At 39.5% G+C, this 19,276-nt stretch overlaps 1 protein-coding gene across 7 annotated transcripts in view; it reads left to right on the top strand.

Annotated features, from left to right (window-relative positions):
• The window catches only part of ATP2B1 (ATPase plasma membrane Ca2+ transporting 1), a 151,390-nt gene extending 132,722 nt beyond the window's left edge, over window positions 1–18,668 (top strand). For 4 of the 7 annotated variants that reach the window (XM_075856814.1, XM_075856813.1, XM_075856816.1 and 1 more), the window contains exons 16-22: window positions 2,382–2,573; window positions 3,349–3,562; window positions 4,984–5,195; window positions 7,252–7,359; window positions 7,683–7,865; window positions 8,205–8,291; window positions 17,246–18,668. In XM_075856814.1, the coding sequence (XP_075712929.1) occupies window positions 2,382–2,573; window positions 3,349–3,562; window positions 4,984–5,195; window positions 7,252–7,359; window positions 7,683–7,865; window positions 8,205–8,291; window positions 17,246–17,557 (1,308 nt within the window). In that variant the 3' untranslated portion in view covers window positions 17,558–18,668. Of the gene's footprint in view, window positions 1–2,381; window positions 2,574–3,348; window positions 3,563–4,983; window positions 5,196–7,251; window positions 7,360–7,682; window positions 7,866–8,204; window positions 8,359–17,245 lie in introns of all 7 variants that reach the window. The other 3 variants (XM_075856819.1, XM_075856818.1, XM_075856817.1) reach the window with 3 other exon arrangements.
• The last annotated feature ends 608 nt before the right edge of the window (window positions 18,669–19,276 follow it).

Raw genomic sequence — 19,276 nt, 5'->3', positions numbered from 1 at the left:
GGAGGACTTTGAGTTACGGTGCACAGCAGTAATTGTGGTTTAGCAGTTTAGTTTCTGCCATTTTCAGAGCTGTTTAACCCCTGGTGTAAATTGTCAAGCAGTGATAAAATAGTAGCATCTTGTAAAACACAAGACTGTACCTTACTGTCTCAAAATCCTTCTGAAAGAGGACTAATACAAGTAAAGTGGTTGCCTACGTTGGACAATCTCTCTTCATACACCTAATTAGATCTTACATAGGTAATTGAGATGACCAACAGTGACTCATACCCCCCCTCTCCACAGACACACACACCTTTTTAGGTCTCTTGCGCACAATCCTTGTGCTACAAGGGCCGTTTTTGGTGGCACCCGATTGTCTTCTCGGACCCATTCAGTTTAGCGGGTGAATCGGGTCCGTGAAAAATGGACGGTCATGTGCATGAGGCGTTCGTTCTCATGCATATACTACTGTATTACGGCTGTGTACGATCTCAGAGTGGCACAGAGTCCTAATACAATGTCTATAGAAGTCCCTGGAGCCCCATTAATACTCCGGCTTCTATGGAACCAGCTTATAAAAACCTGCATACATCCATATTAAATCAAACATGAAAAAAAAAAATGTTGTGGCATTCTTCATGAGATACCGTATTACGGAGCTATTCTCCCCTAGCAGCGCTGCTTCTACGGATACCATACAGCGGCACGAAGAGTGCAAAGGTTACTCTCACTCTGGAGGACCGCTGACTATTTCTATCTGCACCCTGCAATGCTTCATTGCATGAGCAATTTACCGAGCAGTTCTTCTGGTGACAACAGTCTATTAGCTAGTCATTAGGGAACATGTTTCATGGTATAGGCATTTACTGTATTTTAAGAAATATTGAATTTGTTCTTTAGTTCATAATTTACTTACAGGCTTCCTACCTAAATTTACTTTAGAACAAATTTGAATTTTTTTTTTTTTAACTCCGAGATGGAAATGACAGAGAAGGAAAATGCAGTTTAGCAGGAGTTACCCCATTTTAGTCCCTGTTTCGTTCAACATTATTAATCAGATTCCCAAAAAATAACGCAGCAATTTAACCTGAATGTTTAGATGTGCGTACGTACAAGTAAACCAGTAAGGCCTCATTCACATCTGCGTGAGGGTCCCGTTCTGACGTTCCGTCTGAGCTGTCCGTCAGAACGGGACCCTGACTGACACAAACAGAAATCATAGGTTTCCGTTTCCATCACCATTGATTTCAGTAGTGACGGATCCGGTGCCTATGGTTTCCGTTTATCTCAGTTGTGTAAGGGTTCCGTCGTTTCAGTCAGGGTTTCATTCTGACGGAAAGCTCAGACGGAACGTGAGAATAGAGCCCTGACTGATATGTGAACGAAGCCTTACCTCCCCTTCAGTCATACTCACAAGGGGTCCAGGAATCTGTTGGTCAGGTCTTCATACTGGAGTTCTCAGTTAGTTGTGCCTATGCTGGGTGAGACATTGAATGTATCAAGGTGATCATTGATGATTTTCTTTCCTCTAATAAAAATAACTTCGGTAGGGATTTTTTTCAACCCTGCCCTTGTTTTATTGTGTGAAGTACAATAAAGAACCAAAGTACCGCCATCTAGTGGCCTTACATTTTATTTATTTTTTTCTATTTAATCTCTTTATTGCTAGCATTTTACTACTTATTACTTTACTACAAGCAGAATATTTTTTTGGGGAGACCTCCATTCTGGAGATATTCCATAAATGTCTAAGATGGGAATACCCCTTTAAGTTTCAAGTATAATGTAAACCATCTTTCACTTGGAAGAAGCCCTCCTACAGCATTTCTGTTGGATAAACGTGGTTTAAGCGGCGTATTTGCTTCGTTCTTTTGCCACTGGTTGTCATTAAACTTACCCAGCTATGTTTGATATACAGCTGAGGGCATTTGTTGTGTAATCTGGAGAGGCCATCATGTTTCTGGAAAACTGGATACCACTATATGTCTAGAAGTAACAACTTGTACTTTGTCTGAAAGAGAACAGGTTTATATTTATAAATCTATGGAGCTCGGCGTCCCTGAAATAGTAGAATTCTTCGGAAATGCCTTGTGAAATGCACTTGGCTATGTACATACTGCCTCTTTAGATGTACGGGAGTTGCCTTGTCTCTACAATATTCTGTGACTGTCTGGAAGTGCACTAAGACCTAAGACTCATGTCCAAATTTTGCTATTTGTGTGTCTTGGGACTTTCCCACATCACAGAAAGCAATGTGCTTCAATCCATATCTGAGTGCTCTTGAGGCCGGCAAGAACCTCCAGTTATTTAATAAAACATAGTTTAACACACTTTATTTCTTGAGGGAATGCATGTGATTTATCGGAGCTAAAACTTTTTTATTTTCTGTCCTGACATAGGGTATTGCCGGAACAGATGTGGCAAAAGAAGCCTCTGATATTATTCTTACAGATGACAATTTCAGCAGCATTGTAAAAGCCGTGATGTGGGGAAGAAATGTGTACGACAGTATTTCAAAATTCCTCCAGTTCCAGCTAACAGTCAATGTCGTGGCTGTCATTGTAGCTTTCACAGGCGCATGCATCACACAAGTAAGTCCTGTAATTCTGCTGGTTCTCTACGTTTTCTCAATCATATTAAATATGCCGCGCTTGACAGATGACAATGCACACTCGAGTGTTGGGGCTTGAGTGACTCCTGAAAAGATAGATAATTCTGCTTCGACGTTTGTGGTAGACTGACAAGCATTGCGTCCTGGGCAGTTATTTTGTAATTTATCTATTTGTTCACATCTGCGTTAGGTTTTTTCGAGGCTCTGGTCTGTCATAGGAGCAGAACAACGAAAATACCAGAAGTGCTGGATCCATTGCATGGTTGAAACCAACGGCGCCCGAGATAACCATAGACTATTCTGTTTCTGTCATGGTGTCTGTCGTTTAATTTTGTCTGCCATTTTTTTACCGGATCTCTGACAGAGGCTCCTAACAGAGTATCCAATGCAGTTGTGAACATGGCCTAAAATAAATATTGGGGGGGGGGCTGAATAGATTAACTTGTGAATAACGTTTAGAGGCTTTTCGGGGCATTAGTGCGGGACCTTCGTCATATAAATACCAATTGTTCAGCTTACCTAATGATATCTGTGTGAACTCCACATTGGTCCATGCAGCCTCCCCTGGCGATCTGCTCTGGTACAGTAGGGGGCTAGAAATGATGAATTTATAATACAGCAGCGTTATGGTGTTGTACTTGTTGCTAAACGTGCTTTCTTCCCAGGTTATCATGCTATGTATAAAGCATAACTGGCAACATTGTCAACGTTACAATTTGTTTTCATGTATGTATGCATTCTGGTCCATTTAACAGGACTCCCCACTTAAAGCTGTGCAGATGTTGTGGGTTAACCTTATTATGGACACTTTTGCATCACTTGCTCTGGCAACTGAGCCCCCGACAGAATCTCTGTTGTTGAGAAAACCCTATGGAAGAAATAAACCTCTCATATCTCGTACAATGATGAAAAACATTTTAGGTCATGCGGTCTACCAGCTAGTTGTGGTCTTCACTCTTTTATTTGTAGGTAAGTACGGTTATTGTGCAGTATTCACTCTGATATCTGACTTTTTTTTTTTCCTTTAAGTTTTTATCCCATCACCAGTTATTACAGTATTCAATACAAATAATGAAACCATCTAGTTTTGACTAGTACTAGGATGCAACAATTCAGTTTTTTTTTGTCCGATTATAAATCAATAGTGCAAGTTACCGCATCAAGCTTAGTAATACATCTTACTTGGGCAAAGTGGCATAAACCTCACCCTCCAGCAGCCTACTTTCCTCATTTGTAGACTTTTTAAATGTTCAAAAACGTCTGGGTGTACAACATGTGGCCTGGGGGCCACATGCAGCCAACAATGCCATTCTCTGTGGCCCTTCAGCCATCAGAACGCAGACATGCTAGTCTGTATACCCTTAGATCAGAAAGGCATGGCTGTCAAAGGACATCTTTCTGTTGCAGAAAACGGAGTGCCATCATTAAATGGCACTTAAACCTAGAATGTTCCGTTCGGGCTACATGGTGACTATAGCCAAAACAAATGTTACGCTGGCGTAAGATAGCTGTGTGGTGCTACCTGCATCACCGGTAACCACAAGTGGCTGCGACACCACAGTTGTAAGGAATCTAAACCCGCTAGACTTCTTGCGACTGTTGTCTCGTACATGGTATTCCCAAATGAGACGTTTATGATAGGAGGGGGAGTGTTCCAATCTCTGAGACCCCATATATCGGGAAAATGGGTGTCCTCTGAACCCCGAACTAGTGCTCTAGAGAGCAAAAGACAAGCTGGAAATGTGGCTCGTGATGTTAATGGGATTTGTGAAGTGCCCCGCTATTTCCATGTTCTCCAGGTAAGTGGAAAGCCCACCTATCAGACAGTTATGGCATATACTGTCTATCCCATAAATGTCTTCAATGGGAACTCCCCTTTAAGTTTCATTGCTACCTTTTGGAAATGGTACAATCTGACAATGTCACCCACAGTCTAGAAAAGTTTGTGCACCCCTAATCGAAAGTAATTCAGAAATCAATCTGGACTAATACAGTAAAGAGTGAGGGAGGGGATGCAATTTCTCGCTCTGCGTCTGAGAGGGGAAGATATGCAGAATTAAAGCGATAAAGCTTAAGCATTTTTTATATGAATTCTCAACAATAGTTTCTTTTAAAGCAGTGGTAGAGATTTAAGGGGTAGGAGAGTTGACAGCAGTTAGTGAACAACTGAAAGAATAATATGTAATCCTCATATCTGAATAAGTCCATTTTAAAATACAATCTAATTTCCTTTTCTGTGAAGAAGAGTCTGAGCTGTACTAAAGTGCATTGCGATAGGGCATTGAGATTACACTTTGCTTTGTCTATTTTAGTTTATTTTTTTGCTTTGGCTGCTTCTAAACCAGACTTAAACTAATCTTAATGATAAATATGACACCTTTTTATTGCAGGGGAAAAACTATTTGATATTGACAGTGGGCGAAATGCTCCTCTCCATGCCCCTCCATCCCAACATTATACGATTGTGTTCAACACGTTTGTTATGATGCAGCTATTTAATGAAATCAATGCAAGGAAGATTCACGGTGAAAGGAATGTTTTTGAAGGGATATTTAACAACATCATCTTCTGCAGCATTGTATTGGGTACTTTTATCATACAGGTAAACATCTACTTCTTGTAATGTAAAATGTAATCTGACATTAAGTTTTTTCAGTTTTGTAGGACTTTAGTTCAGCGGTTCAAAAGTGTAAGAGAAAGGTCAATGAAAATATCCTTTGTTTCAGAAATCCTCACTAAAGTGTTGTGTATATGGAGCGACCATCGATTAGCAATATGATTTACTGGTTCGGGTATGGATTCTCCTTGTGGTGATCCAGCTCTCTAGGAGAATGGATTGGCATCTATAGATGAGACAGTTTTATTTAATTTACTTATATAGCGCCAACATATTACGCAGCGCTGTACAGAGGTACTCTTATTACTGTCCCCATTGGGGCTCACAATCTAAATTCCCTATTGGTATGTTTTTGGGGTGTGGTAGAAAACCCACGCAAACACGGAGAACATGCAAACTCCATGCAGATGTTGTCTTTGGTTGTTTTTGAATCCAGGACCCCAGCGCTGCAACGCAATAGGTCTAACCACTGAGCCACCGCGCTTCTTCCTACTGGAAAAGTAATCAATACGTAACAAGCAGAACAATAAACTTGTATAATGCATTATGCGTCAACAATCTATTTCATGAATGAGAAGTGATTATTCTATTAGTTGTTAACTTTAGGCTAAGTTCACACTTGCTTTGTATAATCCGTTACTCTGATCCGCTTATAAGGATAAAAACAGATGTCAAAAATCCCATTGAAATCAAAATAACGGAAGCAAACTGATTGCAATCCGGTTGTATCCATCCGTTTTACATAGACACCAATGATAAAAAAAAAATGTAAAAAAAACAAAAAACTGTTTTTTGATTGCCGTAAAAGTCTGTGACTTTGCACTTTTATCTCTGTAAAAAAAAAAAGATGACTAACGGACGCGATGTAAAAATCCCATTGATTTCAAAGGGATTTTTAACAGAACCGTTTTTATCCTTATTCTGATCTAAAAACGGATCAGAATAACAGATTATACAACGCAAGTGTGAACTCCGCCTTAGTTAAAGAGGCTCTGTCACCAGATTCTGAAATCCTATCTCCTATGGCATGTGATCGGCGCTGCAATGTAGATAACAGTAACTTTTTTTTTTTTTTTTAAACGTTTATTTTTGGCCAAGTTATGAGCTATTTTATATATATATATGCAAATGAGCTTTGAAATGGACAACTGGGCGTGTTTTTTTCGTTATGTCCAACTGGGCATGTATTGTGTTTTTAACTGGGCGTGTTTACGTGTATGACGCTGACCAATCAATGACCAGTCAGCGTCCTACACATCTCCATTCATTTACACGTTAATCAAGTGTCCTGATAATGAATACACATGACCTCCAGCCTGGACGTCATGTGTATTAAGAATCCTGACACTTCTGACTCTTTTCCGTGAGATTCCCGCAAACCATGCGTAATCTCGTGAGATTACGGAGGTAAACGAGATTTTGTTTCCCTTGCTAGAAATCTCACAGAAAAGAGTCAGAAGTGTCCTGATAATGAATACACATGACGTCCAGGCTGGATTTCATGTGTATTCATTATCAGAACACTTGATTAACGTTAATCTCTGTTTACGTGGCTGCACATCGCTGCTGTGTAAATGAATGTAGAGGAGTGTATGACGCTGACTGGTCAGCGTCATACACGTAAACATGCCCAGTTAAAAACACAATACACGCCCAGTTGGACATAACGAAAAAAAACGCCCAATTGTCCATTTCAAAGCTCATTTGCATAAATATAAAATAGCTCATAACTTGCCAAAAATGAACGTTTAAAAAAAACCAAAAACAAACGTTACTGTTATCTACATTGCAGCGCCGATCACATGCAATAGGAGATAGGGATTTGAGAATCTGGTGACAGAGTCTATTTAAATGAAACTAGTTGTTCTTGATCCTTTTAATTGCAATCTTTCCAAGAATCGCTACATCTGCGCCATCACTAAAATAATGAATTTGACTTTATGGCAACTACAATGCCTTTCATTTATTTCCATGATATGGATTCTCCCCCAGCTATTAATAGTGCATTTAAATGCTGCTCTTTCTTTGTCTTCTCTTCTAGATCGTTATTGTGCAGTTTGGTGGAAAGCCTTTTAGTTGCACAGAGCTGACAGTAGATCAATGGCTGTGGTCAGTGTTCCTGGGTATGGGAACATTGCTCTGGGGCCAGGTAATGTAAATGTTTCTGAACACGCTGCGTTGTTTACCTTTGTATAGTTAAGGAGAAGGGATTGATACCCATGTATATAGTCTCACAGCTTCTTTAGCAGGTAAAAATGTTTAGCTTTATGGTACAGACTATAACGTGGACATTGGTCTCGATCACCATATCTGGTATTGTTTTTCAGCTTTAGAATGATTGAGTTAACTGAAGAAATGATGGTTAGATCTTATAATGCGCAATCGGGTTATGATTGGATATTTGATTTGTGATGTCATGCATTTAGCTTTTGTACTTTTAGCTGCTTTAATCTGATCTTTACCTTTGTTTAGCTGGTAACCGCAATACCAACCAGTCGTTTAAAGTTTCTCAAGGAAGCAGGTCATGGGACGCATAAAGACGAGATCCCAGAAGAAGAGTTTGCCGAGGATGCCGAAGAGATTGACCATGCAGAAAGAGAGCTACGTCGTGGTCAGATCTTATGGTTTAGGGGCCTGAACAGAATCCAAACCCAGGTATGGTCGTGTGTGAGGGAAGAGCTATGTAGGGGAGAACATAAAATCTAAGGGCTTGCAGCTGATTTTCTAGGGTAACTAGGTTGAAATGTGAGTTGTGTGTGTGATTTCTCCCTTTGTCTACATTTTCCTCAAAACGCTTGAAAGAATCTCCTTTAGTTTCACATGATCTTCCTTTTGCCTTTCTTCAATTTGGTTTTATTAGCTGCTCGATAAAGTGCCTTTTTCTCTTTTTTTTGCTTTTTATTTTTGTTTTATTTGTTGTAGATGGGATGGTCCTTTCTCTTGTTCTCTCTCTCTCTTGCTGAGCAAGCTGTCACAATCTCTGATTCCTTGCAGATGGATGTAGTGAATGCTTTCCAAAGTGGAAGTTCCATTCAGGGGGCATTAAGGCGGCAACCCTCCATCGCCAGCCAGCATCATGATGTAACAAATATTTCTACCCCTACACATGTAGTGTTTTCCTCCTCTACCGCTTCTACTACTGTGGGGTGTGAGTGTGTGTTCCTAAGTGCATGAAATTAACACATCCTAATTCACACACCTAACGTTCTCATTTTCTCCTCAGTAATCCCATTGTTCAGGCTGCTCATAAAGCTTTCCCTTCACAAGGATAATACACCCCATGTGTTTATTTCTTAGAGGGCTAATGAACTGGTTTGATTATTAGCAAATGCAAGCTTTAAAGTATCCTGCACGTTTGTTTGTTTTTTATCAATTTATTTATGGTTTTATATGGATGTATCTGTATATATGGAAATTTGTCATAGTAAATTTTTGAGTATATGCCCAATGTCGTGCTTTTGGCGAATGGTTGCTCTCAGAAACTCAGTTCAACATTTGATGCATGAGAGTACTTTTATACATTTGGTCTGTATGATTGCTCAGGTATGAACCTGAATGAATTCTTAAAGGGCTTTTCCAGTCTGATTCAAATGAAGCTGAACCCTTTAGTGACCGCCGTGAAAAGGCGTATTGGTGGTCCCTAAGGGGCCTTAGGCTTCGGCTAGGCTACCGCCTTTTCACGGCAGTCTAGTCTACATCCTGCATGGGTGTCCCGTGCAGGCTGGAATGGGTGCTTGGCTGTCTGAGGGCTCCTGCTCCGACTGTAGTAATCGAAGTTTACGTCGATCGCAGCCGTTTAACCCCTTAAATGCAGTCCATAGCGACCGCAGCATTTAAGTCGTTTACAGAGGGAGGGAGCTCCCTCTTTTTCACCCATCGGCGTGAAAAACCATATGCAATCGCAGGCCTCCGATGGGGTGTCATGGTAGCAGGGGAGCCTAACAAAGGCCCTCACACCTGCCCTGGCTATATGCCTATTAGGCGTCCTAATAGATTGCCTGTCCGTTTTACATTGACAGGCAATAATGCTTTGGTATACTAAGCATACCAAAGCATTATATCTGCAATCAAAAGATCGCACCGCGAAGTCCCTTTTTTTTTCCCATTAAAAAGTGGTTTTATTTAGTAAAAAAAGAAATAAAAGTACACATATATGGTATTGCCGCAACTGGAATGACCCAAACAATAAAATTAACATGGAATTTAAACCGCAAGGTGAACACTGTGTAAAAAAACAAACCAAAAAAAACCGCAAATAAACGGGTGAAATTGCTATTGGTTTTTCCATTGACCAGCCCAAAAAAGTTATAAAAGTTAATCAAGAAGTCCCTTCTACCCTCAAAAAGTATCAATGAAAACTACGTCTCGTCCTGCAAAAAAAAAGCCCACATATCGCTACATTGACGTAAAAATAAAGTTCAAGTGTTTTTATTGTGCAAAAGTAGTATAACATAAAAAATGTATACGTATGTGGTATCGCTGTAATCATACCGACCCATAGAATAAAGGTAACATGTTTATGCCGCATGGTAAACGGCTTGAATTTAAAAAGCATAGAACAATTGCAGAATTGCTGGGGTTTTTTCTATTCCCCTCCCCCCAAAAAAAAGTTAATACAAGTTAATCAAATTATATGTACCCCAAAATGGTGAGATTAAAGAATAAAAATAATCCCGCAAAAAGAAATCCTCATACAGCTATGTCAACACAAAAATAAAAAAGTTATAGCTCTTTAAATATGGAAAAACGAAAAAAATTGCTTGGTCGTTAAGACCTAAAATTGGCTGGTCACTAAGGGGTTGAAGGGAAGGTTCACCTTTTGCAACAATTTTTTATTTTTTTTGTTATCCCAATACAACTAAAATTAAAAATGAATCCACTGCAAATTCTCCTTATTAAAAATATCCTACTATTCTTGCCTATCCATGTTGCGATTAATGCTAGGTTTACACCAGGTTTATTTTGCTGAAACGTCCAGGTTTTGTTTTTTTTTTTAATTGTAAAAAACAACTGAAAGGTAAACCGAATAGTGCAACAGTAAGCCTATCCTGTAGCATCCTGTTCCCATAAACTTGCATTGTAAAAAAACAAAAAAAAAAATAACTGATCCACAATGGCTGCAGATAAGCGATAAATCTATGATCGCTTCCCCGCCCCCACTGGGAACCCCACCGATACTTAGAACGCATGATTATGATCATAAACTTGGTCACACTGAGAAGGATTTTGTGCGACCGCCATTCAATGTCAATGGGGCGACAGAGACAGCGGAGTGTAGTCCTGCGGCTAGGTCATAACTGCTTAGTGGTAAAACCCCTTCAGGACTGTTTTGGCCTTGTGGACGCAGCAGATTTTTTTCAAATCTGACGTGTCACTTTATGTGGTAATAACTCCGTAATGCTTTTACCTATCCAAGTGATTGAGATTGTTTTCTCGTTACATACTGTGCTAAATTTAAATGTATCTGCTTGTAAAACAGATAGTAATACCACACAAAATAGTTACGATTTCACATTTCCCATATGTCTACTTTATGTTTGCATCTTTTTTGAACATTCTTTTATTTTTCTAGGACGCTACAAGTCTTAGAACTTTAGCAGCAATTTCTCACATTTTCAAGAAAATTTCCAAAACCTATTTTTATATGTACCAGTTCAGTTCTGAAATGGCTTTGAGGGCCTTATATATTAGAAACCCCCATAAGTCACCCCATTTTAAAAACTGAACTCTTTTCAAAACTTCTTTTGAAAAACTCTTTTCAACTGTTTTCAAAACCGCATTTAGAACGTTTCTTAACCCTTTAGATGTTTCATAGGAATTAAAGCAAAGTAGAGGGGAAATTTTACAAATTTCTTTTTTTTTTTTGTTAGAAAATTCATTTTAATCCATTTTTTTCTGTAACACAGAAGGTTTTACCAGAGAAATGCAACTCAATATTTATTGCCCAGATTCTGCAGTTTTTAGAAATTTCCCACATGTGGCTCTAGTGCGGTACTGGACTGAAGCACCGGCCTCCGAAGCAAAGGAGCACCTAGTGGATTTTGGGGCCTCCTTTTTATTAGAATATATTTTAGGCACCATGTCAGGTTTGAAGAGGTTTTGTGGGGCCAAAATAGTGGAAACACCACCAAAAATACACTATTTGGCAAACTACACCATCAAGGAATTTATCAAGGGGTATAGAGCATTTTGACCCCACAAGTTTTACTTTTTTTTTCCAATAAAACTTAGAAATTATTAATTTTTACAAGGAATAAAGAAGAAAAAGCGTCCCAAGATTTGTAGAGCAGTTTCTCTTGATTACGGCAATACCCCATATGAGGTAATAAAAGGCTGTTTGGACACAAGGCAGGGCTCAGAAGGGAAGGAGCACTATTTGGCTTTTGGAGCTCAAGTTTGCTGGATTGGTTTTCGGGTGTCATGTCGCATTTGCAAAGCCCCTGCGGGACCAAATCAGTGCAGATCCCCCAGAATTGACCCGATTTTGGAAACTACAGCCCTAAAAAGAATTTATCTAGGGGTATATTAAGCATTTTTATCTCATAGGTTTTTTGCTGAATTTAGTGTAATTAGGCTGTGAAAACTTCTATTGTTTTTTTTTATTTATTTTTTTACGGCGTTCACCATGCATTATAAATTACATATTAAATATATTCTGTGGGTCGATGCGATTACGGCGATATCATATGTACATAGGTTTTTTTATGTTTTACTGTGTTTGCACAATAAAATCACGGTTTTAAAAAAAAAAAAAATATTTAGTTTTTGTATCGCCGTATTCTTAGAGCCACAACTTATTTTTCCATCAAGAATGTTGTGTGAGGGCTTGTTTTTTGCGTAACAAACTAGTTTTTATTGGTACCATTTTTGAGTACATGCTACTTTTTGATCCCTATTTATTCAATTTTTTGGGAGCTGAAGTGGCTAGAAATAGCGATTCTGGTATCGTTTTTTTTATGGCGGTCACCGTGCAGGATAAATAACATTATATTTTTATATTTCAGGCCGTTACAGATGTGGCGATACCAATTATGCATAGTTTATTTTTTTTCTAATAATAAAGGACTATAGAAGGTAAAAAGGGCGATTTTTTTTTTTTTTTTTTTTTTTTTTTTTTTTTTTTAAATTTTATTATTTTTAAATTTTCCACTTCTTACCTTTGTACATTTTTTTTTAACGTATTTTTTTTTTTAGTCCCACTAGGGACTTGAAGATCCAATTGTTGGATCGTTGTTATAATACCCTGCAATACTTATGTATTGCAGGGTATTATACCTTTCAGTTTCACACTGACAGGGGGCATATTGAGGCAGGACCTAATCGCCTTCCGTAGATGGCAGACCCGAAGCCTTTGTTAGGCTTCCGGTTGCCATAGCAACAATCGGCCCCCGCAATCGCGTAGCGGGGTGCCGATATTGTTGTAACAACTTAAATTCGGCGGTCGCTATTGACTGCCGCATTTTAGGGGTTAATCGGCGGGGATCACCGCTGTGATCCGACCCAATGTTTTCCCCCAGTACTAAGGCTGTTAGGAGCACACGTAGATTAACGGGCTGCAGGCATAAGGACCAGCTCTGCAGCCCGTTAATCTACGTGGGGTGGTCGGGAAGGGGTTAATAAACCGTCAAGCTCTTTTTGTTGTTTTTTTTTTTTTCACAGTAAAATTAAGATTAGCGCTTGAGACTCACATTCTATACAAGTATAGCAAAGTAATACAAATATTTTTAGAAGGTACCTTTTTAAAGAGAATCTGTTAGTTACTATGACAGACATATAAAATGAGGGCAACAGAGTTACGCTAGTAGTTTACACCCATTAAACAGTTCCACAACAGATTCTGGTCACCTTGTTCATAAACATACATTGGCTGAGCATGCAGGTTTATTTTCAATAGGGAAAAGGTGATAAACCACTGTCAGATACGTCTAGTATCGCATAGGTCAGCCAAGTTGTAATCCAATCCAGTGTCGGATGTCAAGGAGTCTGCCGTTCCCCACAAAGCAAAAGGGGGAAGTGATCGACTTTAGATTACCGTATATGCAAATGCCACTCCTTTGCTTACGGAAGGAGAGCCCTAAACCGATGTGCAGAGGGGCATGGTATTAACTGATGCTGCAAACCTTGTCGTCCTTAGTGCAGCGATCGTTGTTCTGGGGCGTTAAAAACTATGGAAGCTTTTTGACAGTTTTTTTTTTATTTTAAGCACTTTTTTTAAATTGACTTAACATTTTTGTGTTTTTACTTTTTATGTTACAGCTTCTATGTATTCTGTATACATAGAAGCTGTATCGTTCTCTCAGCTGATTCCATCAATTTAGCTGAGATTTGGTCCTCTGCTTCTGACACACAGGTTCCACCTATTATTTTTAATACGTTTTTCAAAAGTGCAGATACAGTTTAAGGCATTCTTTGAAAACATGGCCCTTGGAGGTATTTTATAGTGTGGTTTGTATTTAATACCTCCCCCAAACATGATATTTTAGTTACATTCCAAGGGAATTATGCCATACTATAAGGACATTAAAGGGTCTGGGTTCTGGTCAAGTTTAATAGACAGAACGCGTGAAAAAAAGTTACTAAAGCTGGCCATACGCGTAACCGATATCCTATACCTATATGTTCTGCTCAACCGAGCTCGCATGTTTTTTTAATGAGGGGGGAGGGGAATAAAATGCTGCCAGATACTTATGACTTCAGCTGATCTCTCACAGCAACAAAGCATCGGAACCGTTAAAATACATTTTGCCACCAATCACACTGGTACGCTGTCTACAAGACACTCGTTTCTTCACTCTGGTTCTTCTTGAGGATCAGACGATTAATGTTGTGTTTTTTTTTGTTTTCTATTAAATTGAGACTTCCATGGACAGAGAGCGTAGGTTGTAGATCTTTATCCTGTATGTCTTCTCACTGCGGTGCAGATGTTTAGATTCTGTTCTGGGAAACCGTGACACACATCTATGTGCATATTGCACATGGCCATTGTAAAACACTATACGTTTACACATGTATATCTTTAAAAATGATGTTTTTCAAGGCTGATGGCGGTGTAGTAATCTCCCAATACGTAACTGTGGCATAACATAACCTATTTTGAGCCCCTTCATAGTGTAAAAAAAATTAAATAATCCAGCAGTGGCCAGTACAGAACAACCTTGTTTGGTGTAAACTGCAACAAAAAGTCGTTTTAATCATATTAAGTATAAAGGGTGAAAATGGCACAATTTATTTCACAAATCTACACCTGCTCATGGGTCACAATAGATTTGGCGCAGAACACGGCAATTACGGATGTAGCCATCTTTAGCTTGACTCTCATAACTTGCTGCAGCATGATATCATACAACAAAAGCCATTGAAAGTCAAGTTAAAGTTGCTTGACACTGTATTTAATGCGTTCGTAAAAGATACAGATGTAGCCATATTTATCTTGACTTAAGACTTGCATAAGATACAACAGACTTGGGCCTCATGCACACGACCGTAAAAACACCCGTTATTACGGGTCGTAATTACGACCCGAAATAACGGGCCCATAGACTTCTGTTGGCCACGGGTACCTTCCCGTTTTCTCACGGGAAGGTGCCCGTGCCGTTAAAAAGATAGAACATATTTTTTTATTTTACGGGCCGTGCTACTATACTTTATAATGGGAGCACGGCTCGGAAAAACGGCCGGCTGCCCGTGCTCGTAATTAAGAGTCGTAATTACGAGCACGGTCGTGTGCATGAGGCCTAGGCCTCCTGCACACTACCTTATTTTTGTCCACCCGTAAATACTGGCGTAAATATGGGTCCTTGGTCACACGTATTCGACCTGTATTGCACCAGTATTTACGGACCCGTAAATATGGGTCCAGTGTCACCCGTATTTCACCCATATTTACAGGCACGTTTTTGGCTGCAAAATTGCACTGCAGTAATCGGCAGCCCCTTCTCTCTATCAGTGCAGGATAGAGAGAAGGGACAGCCCTTTCCCTAATAAAAGTAAAAGAAATTCATACTTACCCGGCCGTTGTCTTGGTGACGCGTCCCTCTCGACATCCAGTCCGACCTCCCTGGATGACGCGGCAGTCCATGTGACCGCTGCAGCCAGTGATTGGCCTGTGATTGGCTGCAGCAGTCACATGGGCTGTAACGTCATCCCAGGAGGCCGGACTGGAGGAAGAAGCAGGGAGTTCTGGGTAAGTGTGTACTTTTTTTTTTTTTTGTTACAGCTTTATCTATATTGTGATCGGTAGCCACTGTCCAGGGTGCTGAAACAGTTACTGCCGATCGTTTAACTCTTTCAGCACCCTGGACAGTGACTATTTACTGACGTCGCCTAGCAACGCTCCCGTAATTACGGGTACACACACACACACGTAGTCACCCATTATTATTTAGGTGAGCCCCATAGACTTCTATGGGCTGCCCGTGCCGTAATTACGGCCTGAAATAGGACATGTTCTATATTTTTCAACGGCACGGGCACCTTCCCGTAAGCCTACGGGGAGGTACCCGTGGCCAATAGAAGTCTGTGGGCCCGTAATTACGGGAGTTTTTACGGTCGTGTGCATGGGGCCTTAGTAAATGTGGGTCATAATCTGCAGAATTACTTGGACTACTTGTGTTTAGCTATACCGTGCAGGATTGTGCATCTGCAAAATTCGTGGCTCCTAAAACATTTGTAAGGAGTTGACCACTTAAATGTTTGCCACTTGACACAAATCTTTGCGACACTAAGGCCGGGTTCCCACAGGACAGATACGCTGCTTAAAAATCACGCAAGGTGTCCAACCCGGAACTTGCCACCTCCCTCCTCTGACGTCCACTCTGGCCTCCCTGGATGACGTTTCAGGCCATGTGACGCTGCAGCCTGTGATTGCCTGCAGTGGTCACATGGGATGCAACGTCATCCCAGGAGGCCAGACTGCAGGAAGGAGAAGGTTGTTCTGGGTAAGTGAGATTTATTTATTTCCGGCGGTGTGATTTTTGCGGTGTAAATGCTGTGATTACGCCGCAAGAGTCACAACTCTTGGCTTTCTGTTGCGGGTTTTGCATCCCCACTGAATTCAATGGGGAAAACCCGCAACGGAAAAATCAACAAAAACAGCATAAATTGACATGAGGAATTAAATTCCGCACTGCAGGTCAAGTTCTTAACGTTTACGCTGCCTTTCTTTTCTGCAGGTCGGGCGTGAGATTTTCGAAATCTCATCCACTTCGCTGCTTCTGTAAACGCTGTGGAATTTCCGCACAGTATACCGTTGCAGAAATTCCGCAGTGTTTACGCTCGTGGGTACCCGTCCTTAAGCTGTAACTTTTGAACCTGGTATTGGCAATGAGCCATACTTCAGTATTTTGAGAAGTCTGGTTTAGTGTCAGGTCCAATTTAATTTTCTGTCCTTCATGGCAGATCATGCCTTCTGCCATCACCCAAAGTGGTCCATCACTGTGACTGATATATGTGTTTGTAACTGGAGATTTGGAGAAAGCAACCTGGTATATACTCAAATATTTACATATGTGAGGTATTTTACACGGTTAATTTGTTTCCTTTCTGCATGCTTCAAGTTCATACCATTCAGCTCACATATGCTTGGCTTCATAGTTGGTATCCTAATTCATGGCATGTGAATTGGTTTACCTGTTGTGCTAACAGTTTTAATTTTTTTTTTTCTCCGACGTGTATCTGTGAAAAAAACATTTGAAATTTTTTTGCACACGCTCTAAAAATAGTGCAGTACCGACTTTTCTAATTAAATCGAATGGAATAGTGTTTGGTAACCATTGCCGTACCAGAGTAAAGATTTCACATACGCTATCTGCCACAAACCATCAGTGTCGGCTTCAGTCTATATTGACCAAAATGTTTTTTATTCCTTTATTTTTACAGTATTTTGCAAGTTCACACTGCATTTTGCACAGTTTGAGTTTGTTGCTTTAGTATTTGTGAGTTCAGATTCACATACAACCATTTCCACGCACACGTTCATTCTGCTGGTTAATCTATTTTCTTTTGTCTTCTCCCTGTTTTTACCTTGTGACCTTCAGATTCGGGTGGTGAATGCATTTCGTAGTTCTCTTTACGGAGGACTGGAAAAACACCAGTCACGAAGCTCAATCCACAATTTCATGACACACCCGGAGTTTAGAATAGAAGACTCTGAGCCTCATATTCCGCTCATTGACGACACCGATGCTGAAGATGATGCTCCCACAAAACGTCACTCTACTCCACCACCCTCTCCAAATAAAAATAACAATGCGGTTGATAGTGGAATACATCTTACAATAGAACCGAACAAGTCAGCTACCTCTTCATCCCCAGGCAGTCCACTACATAGTCTGGAGACTTCTCTCTGATTGTAAGATGAATGTTAAGATTCTAGCTGATTTGCAAAGAACACTGGGTCCTTTTCACACATTGCGACAGGCAGGTGAGCGAGCCTGCCTTATGGACTTCAAATGAAGACACACTTGTATGAATGTAGATTTATTTTTTTAAAAAAATGCTTTCTGCCAGACTGAGGGTGCTTTTCTTGGGAAGGAAAGGGATGGGCGTATTGGGATGACCTCTGACTGATGTTCTGCAGGTCACTTTTGCTGGGTTAAGATTTATCAGTTACACTAAAAAAATCATTGGCCTGGACAGTGTGTTAGCAATGCTCTAGTTTATATTGTTCCTCCATTATTATTATTTCTGGGGCCCTGGGATGTTCATTTGATTATTTATGTTATAAATGATACAGATCTGTTTACAAGGTTTATAGATATTATGTTCCTAGAAGGGAAGTTTCCTTATATATGATGAAAAAAGAAAATGCCCTTTTAAACACTGCTGTATTTTCAAGAAAAAAAAGGGGTGTTTCTATTGAAATTGTTCTAAATTCTTGCCTGCAATTTACATGTTTAATATTGTAGATAAATTTAATAGCCAAATAGAAAAAAAAAAAAGTAACACTAATGCTTCAGACAAAAGTGAGCCGCAGTGTTATAGTGGAAATTATGGCCTCTCTCCTTAGTTTGTTAAAAAAAAGACAAAAAGAAAAAAAAAAGAAAACACATTTCATTCTTAATGGTTTTCAAATTATTATTTTTTTACGTTGGAAAATTTAACTTTTTGTTCCAAAGTAAAATGGAATTTGTGAAATGCAGGACATCGATGTGTGACGGATCTGGCGTGAAATCCTTTTTGCTATCTCCGTCAAAATATATAAAATCAAAATTCATCAAAAATTTAGTCTTCTTAATTTTTTTGTTTGTCTAAACATGTTAGTTTTAGAACTGTCTTGGTGAACTGTGAGTGGAACCGTGTTGATTTTCTAATAAATCTTTAGATGACCTTCATACAGCTTGAGGGGCTGTTGGCATTTTGGAAAAAAAAATACTACTAGGTAGTAGTAAAGTCATACATGTTTTCCTTTTTGTTTTTGAAACTTGTTTGTAAACACAATAAACATGCCCTTTTATTAAATACATGTGCAGCAATGTTTTCTTACTTTTGTTGCCACTCTGCACTGCGTGGTTGTATGTATTTCAAGATGGCATCACTGATGTATTATAATGAAATATGTACAGCCAACTAATGGTGGCATCAGTACACAGGAACAAAGGGAAAAATAGCATTTAGTAGTTCACGTGGTAATTGAGAACTTTCCTTTTCCCCAATTTTGTCAATAAAAATAAAGAATAATGGATGCTAAAATACTGCAAAATCACTTGTAAAGCTGAATAATTGCGTTGCTCCCGGCTGTCAATTTTATTTACAAAAAAAAAAATCTGTTTCTGTTAAAGCTTGTTTATGCCTTTCTAAAGAGTTCTCACTCGGCCTTCCTAATTTCATCAATGGTGATGCAGTGATATGTAAAGTTAGATCAATGTATAGCTAGGCAGGTTTGCAATTCATAGGTCTGGGATAGTCAACTTATGTGGGAGCTACCAAAATTTTCCAAACCCACACATAACCGATTAATGGAATTTTGAACAATTTGACTGAAAAGGACAAATTCACGGACACTTCTTATTTAGTGGTGGTAGCTTTATTAATTTTTTTCAGGGTAAAAATGCATGCTAGGTTTTTAT

The sequence above is a fragment of the Rhinoderma darwinii genome, chromosome 3 (genome assembly GCF_050947455.1).
Source record: "Rhinoderma darwinii isolate aRhiDar2 chromosome 3, aRhiDar2.hap1, whole genome shotgun sequence".
Lineage (NCBI taxonomy): Eukaryota > Metazoa > Chordata > Amphibia > Anura > Rhinodermatidae > Rhinoderma > Rhinoderma darwinii.
This window is presented reverse-complemented; position numbering and strand designations above follow the sequence as displayed.